Source organism: Amaranthus tricolor, chromosome 14, assembly GCF_026212465.1.
Source record: "Amaranthus tricolor cultivar Red isolate AtriRed21 chromosome 14, ASM2621246v1, whole genome shotgun sequence".
In the NCBI taxonomy this organism is placed as follows: domain Eukaryota; kingdom Viridiplantae; phylum Streptophyta; class Magnoliopsida; order Caryophyllales; family Amaranthaceae; genus Amaranthus; species Amaranthus tricolor.
In genome coordinates, this window is record NC_080060.1 from 15,088,446 (window position 1) to 15,107,585 (window position 19,140).

At 35.1% G+C, this 19,140-nt stretch overlaps 2 protein-coding genes and 1 long non-coding RNA gene across 6 annotated transcripts; 2 read left to right on the forward strand and 1 right to left on the reverse strand.

The window, feature by feature from the left end:
- Positions 1 to 899: 899 nt before the first annotated feature.
- Positions 900 to 2,291, forward strand: LOC130799336 (uncharacterized). Its single transcript, XM_057662437.1, has 3 exons — positions 900 to 1,421; positions 1,503 to 1,584; positions 1,804 to 2,291. The coding sequence occupies exons 1-3, from the start codon at positions 900 to 902 to the stop codon at positions 2,289 to 2,291; spliced, it is 1,092 nt and encodes a 363-aa protein (XP_057518420.1).
- Positions 2,292 to 4,047: 1,756 nt separating this feature from the next.
- LOC130799697 (uncharacterized) lies at positions 4,048 to 5,657 on the reverse strand. Of its 4 annotated transcripts, XR_009039325.1 has the most exons (5): positions 5,521 to 5,657; positions 5,185 to 5,360; positions 4,817 to 5,097; positions 4,620 to 4,737; positions 4,053 to 4,540 (listed from the first exon to the last, which is right to left on the reverse strand). It is a non-coding gene; the product is annotated as an uncharacterized LOC130799697 (long non-coding RNA). The 4 variants fall into 4 exon arrangements; XR_009039323.1 differs by having other exon boundaries at positions 4,817 to 5,360; XR_009039324.1 differs by having other exon boundaries at positions 4,054 to 4,540; positions 5,185 to 5,657.
- Positions 5,658 to 17,497: 11,840 nt separating this feature from the next.
- On the forward strand, positions 17,498 to 18,843 carry LOC130799337 (uncharacterized). Its single transcript, XM_057662438.1, has 4 exons — positions 17,498 to 17,892; positions 17,972 to 18,037; positions 18,192 to 18,492; positions 18,601 to 18,843. Exons 1-4 carry the CDS (start codon positions 17,498 to 17,500, stop codon positions 18,841 to 18,843), a joined length of 1,005 nt encoding a protein of 334 aa, XP_057518421.1.
- Positions 18,844 to 19,140: the final 297 nt, after the last annotated feature.

Sequence of the window (19,140 nt, forward strand, 5' to 3'; positions counted from 1 at the left end):
ATTTTCCAGTTTATATAGTTACGCCTTAGTGGGCTCTTTCATATAAGATCACAGTCAAAGTGCAAAACGTACATTAATTCGAAATACTTAGGGGGTGTTTGGTTGGGGGTCTTAAGGAAAGGGAAAGGGAATGTAAATACTCCATTCCCTTTGATGTTGTTTGGTTCCCAATTTCAATGATTTCCTTTCCCCCATTTAGGTTTTAGGTTTACCCAAATCAAGTAAACCTCATTCCCCACCTCCCCCGTCACTTTCCAATTTCATTCCCTCCCTCATTCATCACCCTCTCCTCTCCAAACCTTACGTAGCATATTGCCGCCATTGTTCTCATCTCCTTCCATTCCTCGCGCCTCCTTCATCACCGTCAAGTTCTCATCTCTTCCTCGCGCGTCCTTCCTCCTGCTGCTGCGCCATTTTTCTCAATCTCGATTTTGCTGTCGCCATTTTCAAATGTAAGTTACTTGCTGATTTGAATCTCCTTTCTCTTCACTCCTTTACCTAATTTCTGCTGCTATTGTGATGGATTGGAAATCAGATTTGTGTTCTTGTTGATTCTCTGTTGTACCGCCATTTTTTGATGTTGAATCTCTGTTGTACCGTCATATTTTGATGTTGCTATTTTGATGTTGAATCTCTGCTGCTATTTCTCTTCACGCCTGTTATTCTTGTTGAATTGTTCCTAATCCATGAGTCAAATGTAATTTATGTACGAGTGAATGAACTTGCATCGAATTGGATTTCTAGATTTCTGGATTTCTGGATTGGAAATCAAATGTAATTCTTGTTGAAGTTGGATTAATTGTTCTGGATTTCTGTATTTATTGTTCTGGATTTGTTCTGGATTTGTTGTTCTTCATAGTTCTTATTGATGTTCTTATTGATGTTCATTTCTATAGAAAATGGCTAGCATTGGTACTTCTTTGAAAAGGAAGAGAAATTGGGACTGTATTCGGTTCATAATTACTATGATTAATTGTGTTGTGTTGCTACATTTGATGTTGTACTCGATGAGAAAAACTATATACGATTCCCATTATCTTAAGCTTGATAAAAAAACTAGGAGAAAAATGAGATTGCACAACTTGAATAGAATGATTAGAGAAAGTGACACTTTGTGTAGGAACTATCTTTATATAAATCGATATACATTTGGTGTACTTTTAGAGATGGTTAGAGATATTGGTGGATTAAATGAAACAAGAAACACATGTTTGGAAGAGATGGTTGCGGGTTTCTTATACATATTAGCTCACCATAAGAAAAATAGAATGATGGGTGCACATTTTTATAGAAGTGGTGAAACTTTTAGTAGACAATTTCATGCTTGTTTGTTAGCAATATTAAAGTTACATGCTATTCTTCTTAAGAAACCAACACCAATACAACAGGATTGCAACGATGAAAGATGGAAATATTTCAAGGTAAATAAAAACCAACACTTTAATTTGAGATAAAATAGAGAGACTATTACATAATTTAAAGTGATATTTTTTGTTTTGTAGAACTCATTAGGTGCCCTTGATGGTACAATGATTCTAGTGAATGTTCCTTGTGATGTTCGATCCAAATATCGGACTAGAAAAGGTACCCTTGCTATGAATGTATTAGGAGTATGTTCACCCGAGATGTAATTTATATATGTCTTACCTGGTTGGGAGGGGTTGGCACACGATTGTCGGATTCTTCGAGATGCTATTTCTAGGCCTAATGGGTTAAAAATTCCAAAAGGTAATTTGATTGACGTAATAGATTTTATTTGAGATTAACTTAGTAAGAGAGTAATATTTTTTTTAATTTGTCAAGGTTATTATTATCTATGTGATGGAGGATATACTAATGGAGAAGGATTCCTTGCACCCTATAGAGGGCATCTTTATCATCTTAGAGAATGGAATAATGGCCCCCGACAACCTCAAACCGCCGAAGAATATTTCAACTTAAGGCATGCAAAAGCTAGAAATGTGATTGAGAGATGCTTTGGATTACTCAAGGGAAGATGGGGGATTCTTAGAAGTCCTTCTTGGTTTAGTTTACAAACACATGGTCGAATTGTACTTGCTTGTGCTTTATTACATAATTTGGTAAAGAGATACATGCTTGCAGAATTTGATGATGAGGACTTGTTTGAGGAAAATGATAGTGATGATAATGATGGTGATGATAATGAGGAAGATGATATGGAGTACATAACCTCCATTGCTGTAACCGTTCCATGGACGAATTTTCGAAATATAATGGCCCAATATATGTTCAATGATTGGAGGGCTAGACACCGCAGACTTACTTTGTGATGTTATTCCTTTTTATTTAAAACCTCCATTTCTTGTATTTGAACATCAGACTTGTATGTTTATTTCATGCTTGATTTTTTTTTCTTGTATTGGACTTGAGGAAAATTTCCTTTGTTTACTTGTATTGAATATTTCTTGGTTCATTCCATTTTTATATACATGCAATTTTGTTTACTATGATCAATATGGTTCAATTTTGTTTACGTGTATTGAATGTTATAGAGGATGGATGAAAGTAGTGCTAGTGGAAGTAGAAAGGGAAAAAACAAACGATTTTGGACTGCCCAAGAAGATAAGGCTCTTGTGGAAGCATTGTCAGAGTTAGCTGTTGATCCTCACTGGAGGTGTGAAAATGGATTTAGAAGCGGCTACATGGTTGGCTTAGAGGAGCTCATAGGTAAGGCTCTTCCTGGTTGTGGTTTGAAGGCTCTGCCACACATTGATTCTCGACTTAAGACACTTGTAGCCAAGTTTAGGGCTATTTCTCAAATGTTAAATACAAGTGGATTCGTTTGGGATGATGAAAAAAAAATGATTTCTGTAGTTCGGGCTGTTTATGGCGAGTTTTGAAGGGTATGACAACCTTTGTAGGGTCATTTTAATTATGTTTGAGATTATTTGATGATATTGTACATTTGATCATTTTGAGATTTTTTTGTTTCACAGAATCATCCGAATTGCAAAAACCTGTTTGGAGTTTCATTTCCGCACTTTCATGAACTCATGAATGTTTATGGCAAGGATTATGCTACCGGAAAACCAACTGAAGATTATGTTGAAGCAATCAAGAATTTGCAAAATGTTGCCCCTCCACAGGTTACACTTGATTCAAGTGATGATGAGGGAATTGTTGCTAGTGGTAATGCCTCTCAAACTGTTACTTCTCCTCCAGCATAAAAGATGAAGACTGAAAAAACTTCTAAAAGAAGTAAGAGAGGAAATGCTGGTGAAGGTAGTTCTAATGAATTGGCTAGCTTACAAGCATTCATGAAAGACATGAATGTTCATCTTTCAACTATGGAAATGTGATGGCCCGCACTGATGATCGTGAGCAAAAAAATAGTTGAACAGACTGAGAAAGTGTTAGAGGAACTACTCTCTTTTAATTTAGAAGGTGTAACTCCTAACCAAGTTTTTGAAGTGGCTAACATTCTAACCGCACAACCAAACAAGCTCCTGACATTTTCAAAGTGTCCCGACGCTTTGAAAAGTGCTTATGTTAAGAGTCTTCTTGGAGGAAATAGTAATGCTTAGATCTAATGTTGTGGTTCCATGAATGATTTTGAAAGGACTAGAACACTTTTCGTATGTATTTTGATCTACAAACAAGTGATTATATGTAATTAAACGAGCTAGGTTGTTATTATTTAGAGTTATGTTTTTTTAAAAAATAAGTTTTCAAATTTATCATATAACAACTACTTATTTTTGGAAAAAATATAAAAGAATTTAAAAACTCAAATTTTGATTCCTTAACTTGAACCAAACAGTCACAAAGGGAATCATTGAGCAGTTCATTCCGTTTCCTCAACACAACCAAACGACTAGGCTAAATTAGGGGAATCCATTCCTTTCTCCTTCATTCCCTTTCCTCATTCCATTCCGATTCCCTTGTGCGAATCAAACGCCCCCTTAGTATTTTTTTGATGAACTTCTATATAAGATGATTGATGAATTGATTTTAATTGCACATTTATGATTTAGCTATCGGGCTGATCTCAGATAAGCTAATCAATCAATTTGTCCAATTTTAAATATCATGCAACACAAAATAACAATACAAATATATATTAAAGCCTATTAATTAAATAAACTAAGGCTGAAAATACGAGGTTTAATTAATAATATAAAGAGTTTATAATGTCAGAAATCACTTAATACTAGTATAGAAATCAATTATTCTCACAATTATATGAAATGGAATCTTTAATATAACTAAAAACAATCTAATTGATTTCAAGCTTGCGTTTTATCGATTAATACATTCTTAGGACCTTATTAATTTTAATCATTAAACTTTTGTTTTATTAGCTAAACTAGTATGAATTTAACCTAAATATATCTAGACCTAAATTACATCTAATCTAAAAAATTTGAGAGTCCAAGAAAATTTGGTCCATCTCCTGGTGAGAAGGAGATACCTACTGCTGGATATCTTGTTGAGATAAGAGGTCTCATCCCTAAGTTTCTAGGGATTGGCCCCCTCCTTTTCAAGGTCCTCCAAATGATGTTTGCCCTGTCCTGGATACCTGAAAATAATGACAGTTAGTAAAGTAAAAAGAAGACCAGAAATAAAGAAACACCAGTGCCAAATGAGCCACAACTTACCAGCAAGATCAATTGATGGAGGAAGAGCACCACGTTGATAAAAGAAGGACCTGCTTTGGAGACACTAGTATAGCTTCCAGAGCAGGTGTAGACTGAATCGGGGGAGATGAGACAGGGGCTGGAACAAAATTAAATCGAGTCAAAAAAACAAAGAAAAAGTATGAATTGAGTTAACAAAAATGAAGAATAACACTTACAAGAGGAAACTACATCCCCGGTTTCGAAGATGAATTTGAATCTTAAGAGATAAACCCGACAACAGAAAATCCCAGAGATATGGACCTAGTTAGAGGAATAAGTTAGGCCACCTCTTCAGCAACTCCCTCCCATCAGTTGGAAAAGGGACATCAGGAGCATGTTCCACTTTCCTCCTGACCAGAGGATCTACCCCTCTCATTTAAACATCATCTAGGGAACTGGTGGATCAACAGCACCAGCAGCATCTACCCGAGAGGGTTAAGTCCTCTTTGTCTTACAGCTTGGCATTACAACAAATACAAGAGTTACAAAATAAGCAAAGAATAGAGAGAAAAGAAAAACACCTCAAGTCCAAATGGGTTCTCACCTCCAGAAGAGTTATGCATACTTACGAACCAAAAGAGAGGAACTCACATAGCTCAACATGCCCCAGAGGCAGTATTCTTTGAAAGTGTCTGTTGAAGGAGTCAAAGGAGGCTAATGCAAATACCGAACAAACGGAGAAATCCCAAGCATCCTCCAATCCACCTTCTTTACAGATTCCTCCAGAAGCACAAAGAGAGAGACAAATTAGCAAGTTAGGAAGTAACTACATGTAAGCAAGCAGATGTCTTGCCTCAGATTGGAAGCATCAGGAAGCCAGCCAAGAGGGACTGTTGGCTCAGTAACCTTGGAGAAATAGACAAAGGCGTGCCTCTCTTACCTGGAAAGCTGGTTCACTTCCTCCATAGAAAGTGAAGGTCTAAAGTTGGGCTTACTTCAGAAGACAGGGGGCATGTATCTGTGAGCATGACCTGCACCCTTAGGAACCCTCACCCAAATGGTCTTTGTAACACCCCATTAAATTATCTATAAAAAATAAATAAATAATAATTCATATATATATAAATTATTAATAAAAAAAACTTTAGTCGACTATATATATTAAATAATTATTTCGAGTATACTTTCGGTTGTGCGCGCGTTTCGTCGCGTAACAAGTTTAGCGCATAACAACTTTTGCGTCTATCCATGAAACCGAATAATACATTAATTAAATTAAAAAAAATTAAAAAAATAAAATAAAATAGTGATGGGTGATTAAGGGAGGTCTTGGCCGGTCATGGGGTTTGTGGAGAGTCTTGTAACCTCCCTCCTAATTGCAAGTAATGACAATTAACAAGGCAATTAAGCCTTACAATTACTCCTTGAATTAAATTAGTTTGGAAGCTTGCCTTAGGGTGAGTAATATCAAAAAAATTTCAGAAAATTTCTCTCTAAAAAATTCCTTGAGTGTTTGGCCAAGAAGAATAAAAAAATAAAAAAAAAAAAGTGAGGAAAATTTTTTTGGTGGGTTTTGGGTGATCAATTGCTCTAATTCAATCCTTAATCCTTATAATTGTAAGTTCATGATTAATTATTCTTTTGCAAAATTTTAATTTGTTATAAGAATTTTGCTCATAGCATTATTTTATTTATTTTTGATGATTTATAATTCTTTAACAAAATTCAATTTGTTTGAAGAATTATTTTCATACCCTTTTATTTATATAATATCTATAAATTCCTTTAATAAAATTTGAATTAATTAGAAGAAATTATGTTATGTTTTATTTTATATAATTTTCATGAATTTATAATTCTTTTACAAAATTCAATTTGTTAGAAGAATTGTGTTCATACTTTTAGTTGATGAGGTTTTTTATGAAATAATAATCCTTTAACAAAATCTCAATTTGTTAAAGAATTGTGTATGTATATTTATTTATTTATTTAGTCATCATCAAAAATATGATTCTTTAGCAAAATTTCAATTTGCTAGAAGAATCATGTTTAAGAATTTAATTTTCATACATAGAAAAAAAAGAAAGAAAATTTAATTATTTTGAACATTCTAATTTAATGATTATTTATGTTTGATTCATGACTTGGTTTGATGGTGGACTTTTGTGGTGTGCTTATTTTGTTCTATGATTTTGTTGTAGGTATGGTTGCTTTTATTGTTGTGAATAAGTATGGTAGCATATGGTAATTGTTATGTATTATGGATAAAAATCATTGAATTTAGAAAAAAAAGAGATTAAAGAGATTTAATTATTTAAATTAATTGAATTTAAAAATAATAATAATAATAATAATAATAATAATAATAATAATAATAATAATAATAATAATAATAATAAATAAAATAAAAAATAAAAAATAAAACTTTTCTTGACAGTAACATTCTTTCTGTCTCGAAAGGCGCGCCTCAGTCTTTGGGGTTTGAGTGAGTTTGTTTTCGTTTCGTTTACCGATTACATTAAAAGTCGTTTAAACGCTAAAATTAATTAAAATAGTAAATGGGTGTTTAAAATTATGAAATTTGGTACCCAGCGTAATTGATGTCTTCCGGACGCAATGGTGACGTCGGAATTTCTGTTTGAATTTTTGAAACTGTCCAAAGAGGCGAAAACAGTTTCTGGTTGCATTTTAAAGTTAGGAAATTGTTGAGATTAGGATTTAATCATTTAAAATTATGAAGTTTAGGGATGTTTTGATGGTATAAAGTGGATTAAATGTGTCCACACGTATTAATACGTAACTTATATGTGTGTTTGTGTTTAGGACTTCGATTAATAAGAGGTTGAGATTCCATTCATGAAGTATTTGGCATTGGTTTATCGTGCTACAAAGGTACAAGCTTAGACTATACTTTTGTAATTGGTTATGTGAAGTAATGTTGTGTTCATTATGTAATGTGATGTTGTTTATTACTTAAGGCTTAGACACCAAAAATAATTTTGAAAGTAGTTTTAAATTGGAATTTTGAGGATGGTTGTGTTAGTTACCCGCACGGGGTTAAATTATTGGAATGGAATTATTATTGTTATCGTTCCCATGGCAGTTTTGGATCATTACGGTCACCATGGTGGTATGCATACTTTACCTTTGGCGAACCGAACAAGACGGGCAACGTCTTAGGTTGGAAGTTACCTTGGGATTAGCTCTCCCATGTGTATTCCTCCAAACTTTAATATTACTCTGGCGACCCGAACTAGACGGGCAACAACATGAGTTGGGAATTGGAAAGTCAAATATGATATTTTATCTATTAGAGTCTTTGCATGCTAGGATAAACTCATTGCTTGTATGTAACCTTTATAATGCATTGTATGAAGTCACTGACGTGTATTGGTTTATGTTCTTTGGAACTTGCTATGATGTTGTCATTTGACAACTAGCAGGTTAAATTGCAGGTGGGGTTGTTGTGTGAGGACCCAAACGTTAGAACATGTACGTGAGTTGACTATCGCACTTGAGTTTATACTATTTGATCGTTTGAACTTTACTATTTATTTTAGCTAGTACGTTTTATTTCGAACTTCACTTGATTTTTTTTATGAAGCCAATGGGCTCTCAAGTTGTAAACTTTAAGACTTCTGCTGGTTTACTATTTTCGTATCTTTTGATTACTTATTTCTTTATCACTACAAGGTCATCGATCTTGGAAACAATATAACTTAAATGTCTGGCGTGTAACCCGGAATTCATATTTTCATATGAATATCCGGTTTCATTTTAACCCTGATTATTACGTTTGGTATCAGAGCCAACGTTCTTAAAATGATAAAGAAATAAACAACCTTAGTAGAGCGTTGGAAAATAGTCATCTAGGATGGAAATTTGGTTGAATGTGATTTGTGTTGTATGTTGTTAAGTGAGCCGATGAGGCTTCTGAATGTTCTAGGTTTTGACTGTTGATGAAGATTGGAAAAGGTTGTAATGTTTTATATTTTGTTCTTTTGTGTGAAATCAGGTAAAATATGAATAAGAGAAAGGCACCCATGGATCCCTACACCCTCAATGAGACTAGGGACGTACCGATGTTTGACCCAGTGACTGCCTGGAGAGAAGTCTCTAATTCTGATATATGGAAGGTACGGGATGGTGAAAGTATCCAGGACTATAGGGAACGGATGTACATGATTAAAACAAAGCAGATAGGGTATGTTATGACTTAGAACTAGACCTAAATAAGTTTTATCATTTATCTGAATCTAGGAGAAGAGTGGAACCAACACGGGGGAGCCTAGTGGGGTTAATCATCAAGAAGAACCCTTAGAAGCGGAAGAACCCATTGAAGAGGAAGAACTGATGGAAGAGGATGAACCCGTGGAAGAGGAAGAACCTATAGAAGAGGAAGAACCCTCAGAAGAGGAGGAACCCTCGAATGAGGAAGAACCTATGGAAGATGAATATTTTAGTGAACCGGAGGAACCTGAGTTAGCTCCAGAACCAATAGAGGAGGAGAATATACCTGAGACCCCATTAGAGGAATATTGGGGCCCGGTGGAAAGTGATATTAAGATATGGGAAGCTAGGCAGGAATCACCAATATTTACTGAGATTTCAAGTGATGAGGAAGAAGAGGAAGAAAGGTTTAATAGGGGGTGGTCCGATAAAGAGGATCCCGAGGAAGACTCTGAGGAGGAACCAGAAGAACCACCAGTGCACAACCAAGTGTCAGGGGGTAAAGATAGTGATATGGAGGACGCAACTTCGAATTCAAGTAGTGATTCTGGAGGAGATGAGGATGATGAAGACTTCAACCCAATGACTTATGATGAGCGTTCGGATATTAGGGACGCCAGACGCTAGATGTTTCTCTTAATTATTATTTTGTAACCTTTTAGTTGTTTATTTTTATTTTATTTTATTTTATTTCGTAAACCTTGGGGTAAGGTAACTTTTGAATTTATTTGGTTAACATTAAGCATGAAATGGTTTATGTAGTAATAAATAATAATTCCAATTATAAAATGAGTATTCTTCCATGTGTTTGTTGTTTTAAAAGGTGTAAAAAAAATTTTTTAAGGCCTGACCTCATCTTGAATCTTAGGAAATATGCGTATAGTACCCTTTACTTTCATTTGCAGAAGATACCTCCATTTTCCAGGAAAAGACTAGCTAGAAATGATACTAACCGAACTCTAAGGAGTTTGGTTAAGGCATTAATCAAAGTTAGCGCACCACGAACGAGATCTGTGTTTGAACAAGCTTCTGAGATGAGCAAGAGGATTAGTCAGAACAAACCATCACCCTTTTATGGTAAAAGAGAACCGTTATAGCTCGAACATTGGTTAAGGGAGTTTGACAAACTCTTTGATGTGGTAGAGTGCCCGGAGGAACTGAAAGTCAATCAAGCTGCTTTCTATCTGACTGGGGAAGCCAACTACTGGTGGGCAAACAGTAAGGCGGGGCTTTTAGAGCAAGCTGATGGGGGTTTGGATTGGGGTATGTTTAAGAGAGGTACGTGGAAGAAGTTTTACTCGCTGCATGTGAGAAAGGACAAGTCAAACGAGTTTGCTCGATTCAAGATGGGTAGTTTGACTATTGATGACTATTACCACAAGTTTATGGAGTACATCAAATACTGTTTAGATGATGTACCCACTGAAGAGAAGAAAATGAAACGCTTCGAACTGGGATTATCTTTTGATATTTTAAAACATATTAAAAGTGATTGCTATAGCACGTTAGAGCAGATGTTTAAGCGTGCAGCTTAGGAAGGGAATATCTTACGAAAGGAGAAAGAAAAGGAGAAGGTCAATGTTACGGAGAAGAGGAAGGAAATGTTTAGCCAAGGAGCACCGTCAGGCTTCTATCAGAAGAAGCCAAAGAATTTTGGTGGTTTCCAAGGGAGTGGCTCTAGTGTGAATGCTGGATACAGGGGAGAAGCAAGGCCTATAAAGCCTCTGCTCGATCGGGATGGTAAGGAAAGGAAGTATTTTTGCAAAAGGTGCAAGAAAAACTAGCCCGAAAAAGATTGTGAATTGGTAGTTTCCAAGGGAGCGGCTCTAGTGTGAATGCTGGATACAGGGGAGAAGCAAGGCCTGTAAAGCCCGGAAAAGATTGTGAAGGGAATTTGGTTGAATGTAATTTCTTCCACAAGAGGAGGCATAAGGAGTATGAGTGCTACATAAAGAAAGTAAGTGAGAATCGACGGCCGACAGAACAACACTGACAACAAAACCAAAACAACTATGGGAGACAAGGCAACCAACTAACTGAGGAAGGTCACCATAATAACAATGTTCAGAGATTCCAACGTCAATGTAACGGGGGGTAGGGTCAGACGGAAGGAAATCAGGTCGAGGGTTGAGGAGTGCAACGAGTGGGAAACCAAGGAGGAGGAATGAACGGGCAGCCGGCAGGTGGACAAGTATCTGCAGTCAGTTTAAGGGAAGCTGACCAAGCGACAGAGGTGGTTACAGGTACGTTCACCATGCATTCTATAGTTGTTAATGTATTGTTTGATTTGGGTGCAACTTGTTCATTTCTCGCAAAGAGTAAAGTAGAAGAATTGAATTTAGAAACATTTGAAACAGTATCATATATCGTGCCTAATCCTTCTGGGAAATTATATAATTGTTTATGTATTGTTTGATTTGGGTGCTACTTGTTCATTTCTCGCAAAGAGTAACGTAGAAGAATTGAATTTAGAAACATTTGAAACAGTATCATATAGTGTGGCTATTCCTTCTGGGAAATTATATAATTGTGATAGGTTGTATAAAGATGTACATTTGAAGATAGGGAGAGTTGTCTTTCCTAGTAATCTGTATGTGTTAGACATGGAGGGTTTGAAGGTAATCTAGGGAATGGATTGGTTAGGAAAATACAAAGCTACAATTGAATGTAGAGAGCAAAGAGTATTGTTGGTAGGACCACGTGGAGAAAATGTTAGATATAGAAAATATTTTAAGGGGCCTAAAACGAACCTAGTGTCGACCTTGTAGTTGCAAAGACTTATGAGACAAGGATATCCTTTGTACTTGTGCCACATCAATCAGGAGGGGAAGAAGAAAGTGGACCCTAATGATATTGTTGTGGAGAATGATTTCGTCGTCGTTTTTCCTGATGAAATTCCCGGCATGTCACCTCAACGAGAAATCGATTTCACGATAGACTTGGTGCCTGGAACAGGACCAATTTCAAAGGCCACGTATCGCATGGCACCGAAGGAGATAGAGGAATTAAAGTCTCAGCTTGAAGAATTGTTGGACAAGGGTAATATCCGATCAAGTGTTTCACCTTGGGGCGCATCGGTGCTGTTCGTGAGGAAGAAGGACAGGAGTTTGAGGTTATGTATTGATTATAGGGAGTTAATCAAGGTGACCGTTAAGAATATGTACCCGTTACCCCAAATAGATAATTTGTTTGACCAATTGAGGGGAGCTAGGATATTTTCGAAAATTGACTTGAGGTCGGGTTATCATCAATTGAGGATCGCTAAGGGAGACATACATAAAACGGCTTCTAGGACACGTTATGGGCACTTTAAGTTCATCGTGATGCCTTTTGGGTTAACAAATGCCCCAGCCGGATTTATGTGATTGATGAACCAGGTATTTAGTGCTTACTTGGATAAGTTTGTGGTAGTCTTCATTGATGACATACTGCTTTATTCCAGGGACCAGAGTGATCATGAGGAACATCTATAGTTAGTCTTACAAACTCTGCGAGAACACAAATTGTACGCAAAGCTGTCGAAATGTAAGTTTTGGTTGGAAAAAGTATCGTTTTTGGTTCATTTTGTATCTAAAAAGGGTGTACAGAGCTGGTACAGAGCTGGTCCTCACCAAAGAATGTCACAGAAGTACTAAGTTTCTTAGGCTTGGCTGGGTATTACCGTCGTTTTATCAAAGATTTCTCACGCATTGCTCGGCCTATGACTTTGCTGATGAAGAAAGAGAAGAAGTTCGAATGGACTGACGACTGTGGACAGGCCTTTATGATCCTGAAGGAAAGGTTAACTACAACCCCTGTTCTTACTCTTCCTGACCCTAAGTTGGATTATACAGTTTACAGTGATGCGTCGAAGAAGGGCTTAGGATGTATGCTTATGCAAGACCGTAAGGTGATCACTTACGCTTCACGACAGTTGAAGACACATGACGTTAACTATCTTACTCACGACTTAGAGTTAGCTGCTATACACTAGTGGAAAAAACATCATTTGCTGCGTGTCATTTGCTGCGGTTTTCCTTATACGCAGCATTAAATAGCAAAAAAAAAAAAAGAAAAGACAATATAATACAAATGTTGCGGTTTTCATGATGACCGCAGCAAATAAGCATTATTTGCTGCAGTTTTATTAAGCCCCTAGCAAATAAGTGCATATCAAACGAAAAAAAATAAAAATAAAAAAAATAAGCATTATTTGCTGCGGTTTTAATGAAACCGCAGCAAATAAGTTAAAAAAAAATTTAAATACTTATTTGCTGCGGGCTTCTTAGAACCGCAGCAAATAATGCTTATTTGCTGTGGTTTTTTAAGAAGCCCGCAGCAAATAGCTAGTTCAAAAAATATAAAAACGCGTTTTGACGTTCAATTGCTTGAAACCCTTAAATAACTTTCTTCAAAATCCTACGACGACGACTGTCTTCTTCTTCAAGCTTATGAATTTCAGAAAATTTCTTCAAAAACCCAAGAAAAATCTCCTCAAGTTCTTCAAGTTTTTCAAATCATACGACTCCATTGTGTTTTCTCTTCATTTCGTTCATCATCTTCCAAACCCCACGACTTTGTTTAAGTTCTTCAAATTTCTGTGTTGTTGAAATTTGTTGCTTCAATAACCGCTCATTGCACGAATTTCCTTCTCCATCTTTGTTTAAGTTCTAAAACCCACCATTGTTGCTTTTCCTTCAAAAGCCACGAAATTATGGCTAGTCTTGTTCTTTTTCAAGTCATTGTGTTTTAATAAGGATTTAGTCTTTTTTATACTAATTTTGATTTTTTTTTTCATTGTAGATTACATAATCTTATTCTGGAAACAAAATTATCATATCTCATTATCAAGGTATGTATTTTATATTTGAATGTGAATAATTTACTTATGTATGTACATGAATATTTGAATGTGAATAATTTTAATTAATTAGGATTTTTAGGGTAGATTGAATGTGAATAATTTACTCATGTATAGATGTAGTTGTATATTTGAATGTGAATAATTACTTATGTATGTGGTATCAATGGTTCAATGGGTAGTTGTTCTTGTAAACGACATCATGTAAGATTATAATCATGTAATTTAATTATATATCAATCTTTATTTGGTGATGATAACTTTTGCTGGTATTAAACTTACTTTGCTTTATTATGTGTGTGAAGTAGAAATTTGGAAGTAGGACAGTGTCTTTTGCTTATCGACAATCGGCTAAGAAACTGTAAATATTTAAAGAACCTCAAAATGAAATGAGATTTATATACATTACTTATAAAATAATGTATTATTCATTTTCTATTTTTAGGATTAAGTTGGTATTCTAATGTACTTCTCGGATGTTAATTAATTATGTTTTTGGAATGGTTTAATGCTTATTTGTGTTTTGCTGGATTTGCATATTGATAGTTTGCCATGTCGATGTTTATTTGAAGGACAAAAATTCTCAACTCGAATCCACTATTCACTTTCGATTTATTAGGACTTTAATTTGTATATGTACATATTATTATATTATATTATATATACGATCGAGAGTTTTCAAAGAGATTATTGTTGATTATCATTGGATTAATTATTGTTTATTACATTGTACATTATTGGATTATTTAATACTATTAAACGAAAAAAGCAAAAAAAAAAAAATTTTTTTTTTTCGTTTAATAGACACTTATTTGCTGCGGGCTTCTTAAAACCGCAGCAAATAATGCTTATTTGCTGCGGTTTTTTAAGAAGCCCGCAGCAAATAGTTAGTTTTTTTGCTGCGGTTCAAAACCGCAGCATTTAAAATAGGTTATTTGCTGCTATCACTATTGCTGCGGGCCAAAACCGCAGCATATTATGGCCCACAAACCGCAGCAAATATGGTTTTTTCCACTAGTGATAGTTTTTGCTCTTAAGATATGGTGACATTATCTATATGGAGTCAAGTCCAGAATCTACACCGATCATCAGAGTCTAAAGTATCTTTACACCCAGAGTGACTTGAATATGAGGCAATGTCGGTGGTTAGAGTTGATGACTGATTACGATCTAGAGTTTGTGTATCATGAGGGACGAGCGAACTTGGTTGCTGATGCTTTGAGTAGGAAGTCTTGTAACAGGTTCAAATTTCTTAATCTTAATTTTTCGATTAATTATTCTGAAATTTCTTTCGAATTCCTAATCCTTTGGTTATCTAATTCAAATCACCTTTAATTCCTAAACCTTATTCCGATTTTGTAATTTCTTCCAAATATTAAACTTTAAAAAAAAATTTATGTATATATATTCTTAAATTTCTTTATAAGCACTAAAATATTATTTTAGTATTTTATACTACGAAAAGTAAAATTTTAATATTATATTTACGGTTTTATTAAAACGTTAAGTTTCAATTTCGTTTCCTTAAACTAACTTTACTACTTATCATTTTAACCTTACAACTTTGATTTAATTATTTTTCTTATTAACTTTAAGTATAGTTTTAACTAAAATTTTCTAAGTAAACTATCATATTTTCATAATCAAACCTTAATCATACTTTCCCATTAATCTAAAACATTTCACTAGTATAAACTAGAACAAAAATTTGATGAACCAAAATCCTTTCTACATCAACCCATAATGTTCATCACTTACACAAACTATCACCATTTCCTTACACAAGTTAACCTTCTTCTACACTCCAAACTCTTACACATCCACTTACACACTCTAACTCTTACACATTCACTTACACACTCTAAATCACTTACACAAGTTAACCTTCTTTTTCATACAATCTTATGAACTAAAGAGTTGCCCAAAACCCATTATAAATATCCCTCCTTAGCCATGAGATCACTTGCACCCCCATCATCAAATCTTTCTACCATTCTTTCTTATATCTTCACTTCATTAACATCTTACTAACTTTATACCCTTTCTATTTGTTGAAGAATCAAATGAAGATGGAGCTTGATCTTATCACTTTTTCAGCCAATAATCATCAACTTTTAAAAAGTCAAGTATTATCTTTTGGAGCTTGGATATCATTTTCTTTTGGGTAATTGAAGATCTACTTTTTTGAAGCTTGGAACCTTGAAGACTTTCTCTTTTGGAGCTTATTTCTTTAAGTTCTTATTTTCTTATTATTATTCTCTTACTTGGTTTAGCACCACCTTTGGAAGAAATTGGTACACATTTTCTTAACTCTCTCGTTATGTGATATTTATTTATGGTTACTTGATAATATAAAAGCATGATCAACATAATTTTATTTTAGTCATTTAAACTTTACATGGTAATATTAAAGTCATATCCAGTTTAGTGATATTTTCGTCAACACAATAATACTTTTGAGACACTCGAAAAAAAAATTCATATATATGGAAATTTTTGATTAATATGATAATATAAATATATAAGAATTTTACTAGTTAAATAAACTTATGTGTTTAAAATGATTCCATATCATCTTGGTGTTTTGATAAATTTTTAATCGATTTATTGGTAAAATAGTCAAACAAATTTGTTAAAATGCTTAGCGTTATTTTTCTCAAAAACTCATTTCATTTAGATTTTGGACCTTTAATAACTTGTCGGATTATTTTTTTTTATAGTTATGATAGATTCGTTTTACTATTTTACTGATTATTTAATAAAATACGTTATTAATATTACTCTTGACTTTTATGATTATTTATGACATAATAATGACTTAGTTTAGCCTCAGGAATCTTAGTATAGCTATGAAAATTTGTTATTTAATTAATATTAATTTATTAGATACTAGTAATTTGTTTCTATTAAAAGGATAGAATTGTCAAAATTTTGACTAGTGCCAGTTTGACTTATAAGAATGTAAACTTTTTCGGTTTAAAGTCTTGTTTAATATTGCATGATATTGATTGTATGACTCTGATAATAAGGTAACGTCTAACCATGGATCGGCATGTAAAATCCCGGCGTCCGTGTTAGCTGGCACGTAAAATGCGGTGTCAGACAGGGGGTCCAAGAAAAACCCATCCTGTGAAGTCTCGAGCATAACAGTATTGAGAGGAGTGACGACTCCCACCACAGTTAGGGTTTAGGACTACGGTCCTCACCTAACCAGACCCTTACATATATCAGTTGTCATTATTGTTGTGATCTTGTGATGTGTTATGATGGTAAAGTTAGGAGGCTTAATTGAATTTGATTAAATAGCATTAAGGTTACCAAGTATTTAGTAGCAGTAATGAACTTCTGCAAGTATTGAGAATGTAACTTAATGGCTTAGTAAAGGTCAATAATGAGTAATAATCTTCTATGTTGTGCTTGATGATTATTTTGTAAGCATGATTTAACTATCGCATCATAAGCTTGTTGAGATAATTGTACTCGGCTTTATCGCTGACCGATTTAATCAGCTGTCATCCGTATTATGGATGACAGTATTTTGCAGGAAAATTTAGCTCAGGTTTTGATGTAGGCCACAACTTTAATTATTCTATCGAGGACTTAGCTTCAATGATTTTACTTGATGATTATATTGTACTTATGTTATTTTTATCGTATTTAAGTAAACCTTATTTTATATTTTCTTAGTTGTAAGATATTTTTTTACTTATGTTTTGAACGATTTTATTTTAAATGGTTTTTAGCAGTTCGGCGTTTTACACTTCCGCATTATTTATCTTAAGTATAATTATTAATGTTAATTATGTATCGAGAGTGCCGCTCCTGCTACAAGTCTAGTGATACGCTGATGGCTCTAGGTGGGGTTGAGGAATTGAATCGAGATTTTGCTAAGTTGAGTCTAGAGGTCATTCGGGAAGGTGAGCTGCAACAGTGCTTTGGTGCTTTGGCTATACAACCTTCATTCTTCGAAGAAATTTTGAGGTCGCAGGATAAGGACCCGAAACATATAAAGTTAAAAGAGAAAGCTCGTGAGGGAAAAGCAGAGGGATTCTTTGTTCATGAGGATGGGGGTTTAAGGTTTAAGAGCCGATGGTGTTTGCCGATGGGTGAAACGACTTTGAAAGAGCGTATCTTAGATGAGGTTCATAATTCGATGTTTTCTGTTCACCCAGGAGGTGATAAGATATATCAAGATCTTAAACTGATGTTTTGGTGGTCGGGGATGAAGAAGGATATTGTGGAGTATGTTTCGCGCTGCTTGACCTGCCAAAAGGTTAAAAGCGAACATAAACGACCGGGCGGATTGTTACAACCTTTGCAGATACCGATGTGAAAGTGGGATGACATATCGATGGACTTTATCGTGGGGTTCCTCGAACAAAATCAGGTAATGATGCTTTATGAGTCATAGTAGATCGCTTGACGAAATCTGCACGTTTCATTCCCATGAATTATCTTTGGGAGATGGAACAGTTGGCTCGTGCTTACATTAAGTATGTCGTTCGATTTAACGGTGTACCCCGTACAATTGTGTCTGATAGCTATACCCGTTATCTGTCGCATTTTTGGAAGACTTTACAACAGGCTATGGGCACTACACTGTTGTTTAGTATGTCGTTTCACCCGCAGACTGATGGGCAGACGGAAAGGACAAATCAAATTTTAGAGGACATGTTGCGAGCTATTGCCATGGAATGGCAAGGGTCGTGGGATGATCATTTGGATCTTATCGAGTTTTCTTACAACTATAGTTACCATACGACAATTCAGATGGCTCCATTTGAGGCTTTGTATGGGCATCGTTACCGAAATCCGGTGTATTGGGACGATTTCGCTCAGGCGGTGACTTTGGGACTTGATTTGTTACTTTAAATGACAGAGCAAGTGAAACTGATAAGGGATAGAATGAAAGCAACACAAGATCGTCAAAAGTCTTATGTTGATTTGTAGCGTCGTTCAGAAGAGTTTAACGTTGGGGACCGGGTTTTGCTACGATTATTGCCGATGCGTGGCGTTGTTCATTTTGGTGCTCGTGGGAAGTTGAGCCCTAGGTTTATTGGTCCTTATGAGATTTTGGAACGAGTGGGTAAGATGCCCTATCGGTTAGCTCTTCCCGATTCCTTGGAAAAAGTTCATGATGTGTTTCATGTGTCTCAGTTAAAAAGATATTTTGCAGCGACCTCTCATGTTTAGACCCCGAACCTTTGGAGTTAGATACAACCTGTTCGAATTTTGGATACGAAAGTCCGCAGTATGCGGAGAAAAGATATTACAATAGTTAAATTATTATGGTCAAATCATGAGCGCGAGGCGACTACGTGGGAAACCGAATCCTCCATGCGTGATAAGTACCCGCACCTCTTTCAGGTTAGTAGAGTTACGGGTATGTAAGTTCCTTAAGGGGGGTAGAGGGCAATACAAATTCCCCGCGAACCAATTAATAAATCGATTTTAGTAGTCAGTTAACAAGTGTAATCTTGTGGACTGTGT